The following is a 3663-nucleotide window of genomic DNA, read 5'->3' on the forward strand; positions in this document are numbered from 1 at the left end:
CCTAGACTACAGATGTCAGGAGCTTAGAATCGACCTAGACTACAAATGTCAGGAGCTTAGAATCTGCCTAGACTACAGATGTCAGGAGCTTAGACCATAAAGTTGGAGGGTTACCAGGCAACCTTTAAGGTCAGAATAAAACCATCCTCAAAAATAAGTAAGTAAATAAACAAAACTACTTGTTTGCTGATTATCACACTGAAGGATGAAGTCTTGCACACTGACCCTGGCTTCCCAAGCCCTCCTGCTGTTGGTCACTTCTCAGGTACCTCCCTAAAACTAAGGCAACAGACAGAGTCCAAAGAATCAAGGTTAGCAAGAAACCTGAAAAGGGAGAATCAACATTACCAAGACAAAATGCTTTAGAATTTCAAAATGCTTTTTAAAATGTAGCAACAAATAACTGCTAAATGCCTATTTCCAGTAGAAATAACCACTGTGGAAAACACATAGGTTTTTTTTTTTTTCTTTCTTCCTTATATTGGTGAGGGATTAAAAATCTAAACATGACAATTTTATATATTAACTGCTTTTTTTATTTCTTTACTTAGCAATTTATATCTAAGTTTCAAATGTCCCCTTAAAAGTCAAACAGTTGCAAATGATAAGACAGAACATATTCTCCACTAATTCAGCTCAACAAATTTTGTCTTTAGCCTCTGGCTCTCCAGTATGTAAAAATTTCCAATTTCCTTCAAGATCTAACAAGCCACCCTAAAGGGAAGCTCCTTAAGACAAAAAACAAGTTCTACAACAGTGGTTCTCAACCTTCCCCAATACTGTAGCCCTCTAATAGAGTTCATGCTGTCCTGACCCCAAACCATGAAATTATTTTTTGTTGCTATTTCATACCTGTAATTTTGCTACTGTTATAAATTGTAATGTAAGTATTTTTGGAGACAGAGATTTGCAAAGATTTGACCCACAGATTAAAAACCACTGTTTTAAAGGGAGGCATTCCACCATGCAGGGAAGTACCTTAAACTCCAAAAGTAAACAACTCAAAAGCTTTAGGAAGTCCATGAAACAAATGAGGTTCACTAGGCCCCTGGTTCCCCAAGTGTATATAAACAGTAAGAACTGCTCAGAGACATTCTCAGAAAAGCAGGGTAGTCTCGAAGAGGCTCAAACCAGCCAAGCTGCCTAGAAGAGGCCCAGACAAACTGAGCTGCTTGGAAGAAGCACTCTCCAATCTGTCAAGCTGCTTCAAGTCATGCAGTAAGCTCTGGGATTCCAGCTTTTGTGAGCTGCCACCCATAGTAGGGTGGACTTTTGGTGATGTGTCTGACATTTTTAAGTCTTTTCTGCTTTTATTTAAGTAACCCCTCACCCATATTTCTTTAATCCCAATAAATCAGTTTGCTGAGTTGAACTTTAGAGGTATCCTTACTTTGGTTTGTCATTGAGTTCCCTATCTGTAGTGTAAGTAGATGTTTGTACACATCTCCCCTCAAAACTCCCTGTCCTTCTAAGGTTCTAGATTCCCCCACCCGTCCAGTATCTACTAGAGATTCAACAACATTCAGTCCCAAGCTTCCTGTCACTCACATCCTTTACCTTGAGCTCTTTGGTAAGGTGGTACGTAACGATGGTGGTGAAGGAGGAGAAAAGTGGGGCCAGGAAAACACAGACATTCCGAATGTCAATGGTGATATGGAAGAAATGGAGTACATGGTAGATTGCAGCAGAAGTGATCATTAAGCCTGAAACAGGAAAAAGTAATCCCATTAGGTTGTCCTGGTAAGAAAATAACAAGAAAGCATCAATCCAAACTTCAACAAGTCTTGACAAACCATTAGAAATACTATCATAGCAACTGTACTAATAAGGATTCGATCAGGGATCCAGAATGTGTAAGATACCCTCCCCTCCCCCCATCTCCGCTATCCCACACGTGTTCTTCATAAGATCAACTTTTGAAAATCTATAATCAGAATGAAATTACAAGTATCCTACGGCAAACAGAAAGAGCTGTTTCACAGCATACAAACACCACACCATCCTTACAAACACAACAAACCCTGTCCCCCTCACCTGGGTAAATTGTTCCTCCAATGATTCGGCCCAAAGGGTACCAAGCCCGGTCATCAAACCAGTTATGGAATTTATAAAACCCCTCCTCAGCCAGAAACCGGGTAGTCCGGTAATTAAAGTACCTAGAGCAAGAAAGAAAAGAACGATGTCCCCGAGATCTCTGTTCTCAAATGTGTCCTACTTTGAAACGAGTTTGTTTGTCAGATTATGACACTGAGGGATACTGCATTACTTGAAAAAAGTTTACTACCAAAAATTAAGCCATCAAAATCATTTATACTAACTTAAGTCTCTATTTCTATCTCACACTTGTATCAATTACAGCACAGCTTTTCTCTGAAGGAAATGAGCTGGAAATCTAATGTTCACAACAAAGCACTCAGACAGGACACTTCAAGAGGCTAGCCTGTGATAGATAACAAAGCCAGCAAAAGAATTCAATCACCCAAAACACAAGACTTCTGAGGCATGAACTAGTATATTTGACTAGCATACTTTTTCTTCTTCTAGCACACATTAAGGACACATAGAAACCTTTAAGTAATAAACACCTATAAAGATATGGTATAACACCATATGAACAATGAAGAAAAAGTTAACCACATAATAACAAGAACTTCCTAATAAGTGTTTAAACTTCTAACAAAGTCCATTCATGTTATTTCAGATATATATGAACACCAGCCTAGCATTACATTGCATAAAAAGTGTTTAACAAGAAATGTTACATACATGACTATACATACATGAGCACAGTTTTTTTAGAGCCTTTCCCTAAGTGAAAAGGAAAAGAGAGGTGAAACAAAATCAAGTAAATAAATGGGGTCTCTAACTAGGAATCATCACTTCCCAGCCTACCTCCCTAACCCTATTTTTCTCCTTGGTCTATCAAGTTTTCTCTTTTTTTTTTTTGGGGGGGGGGTGTCTTGTTTGGGTTTTTTGGGGTTTTGGGGGGTTTTTTTTTGGCTTTTCGAGACAGGGTTTCTCTGTATAGCCCTGGCTGTCCTGGAACTCGCTTTGTAGACCAGGCTGGCCTCAAACTCAGAAATCCGCCTGCCTCTGCCTCCCGAGTGCTAGGATTAAAGGCGTGCACTACCACGCCCGGCTGGTCTATCAAGTTTTGACAGCTGAGGTAAGGAGAAGCAGCAGATGACATAGAGCTCTGTCCTCCTGTTCCTCGCAGATATGTTATTTTGGTAACTATCAGAGAGACAGAAAGGATAAAGGTTCTAGAAGGCAGTCACTGTGTTACTGTAATCATGTACATTACCTACAAGTAGGATGCAGACTAGGAAAGAGGATCAGAATAATCACCTCATTTGTACAGTGTCTCCTAGTTCTACAACAAACACTGTTCTCCCTGATTAGCTCACTTCAATATTTGCCCATCTAGAAGGTCTAAGAATGAAGCTCTAACAGTTTGATCAAGAGACAAAAGTTAGACATGGGCATGTGGCACATACCTGTAATTCCAGCACTTGGGAGGTGGAGACAGGAGGATAAGGAGTTCAAAGTCATGCTCAGCCTGCTATAGAGAAGGTTAGAACTACCCTGAACTACATAAAACTCTACCTAAGAAAGAAAGAAAGAAAGAAAGAAAGAAAGAAAGAAAGAAAGAAAGAAAGAAAG

The 3663-nt window shown here is 39.6% G+C and overlaps 1 protein-coding gene across 2 annotated transcripts in view; it reads right to left on the bottom strand.

Annotated features, from left to right (window-relative positions):
• Positions 1-3663, bottom strand: part of Stt3a (STT3 oligosaccharyltransferase complex catalytic subunit A) — a 36827-nt gene that overhangs the window by 26113 nt on the left and 7051 nt on the right. For both annotated transcript variants that reach the window (XM_021208124.1, XM_029543154.1), the window contains exons 4-5: positions 2035-2156; positions 1558-1703 (exon numbers count right to left, since the gene is read on the bottom strand). In XM_021208124.1, coding sequence (XP_021063783.1) covers positions 1558-1703; positions 2035-2156 — 268 coding nt within the window. The remainder of the gene's footprint in view (positions 1-1557; positions 1704-2034; positions 2157-3663) is intronic.

Source organism: Mus pahari, chromosome 10 (genome assembly GCF_900095145.1).
Source record: "Mus pahari chromosome 10, PAHARI_EIJ_v1.1, whole genome shotgun sequence".
Lineage (NCBI taxonomy): Eukaryota > Metazoa > Chordata > Mammalia > Rodentia > Muridae > Mus > Mus pahari.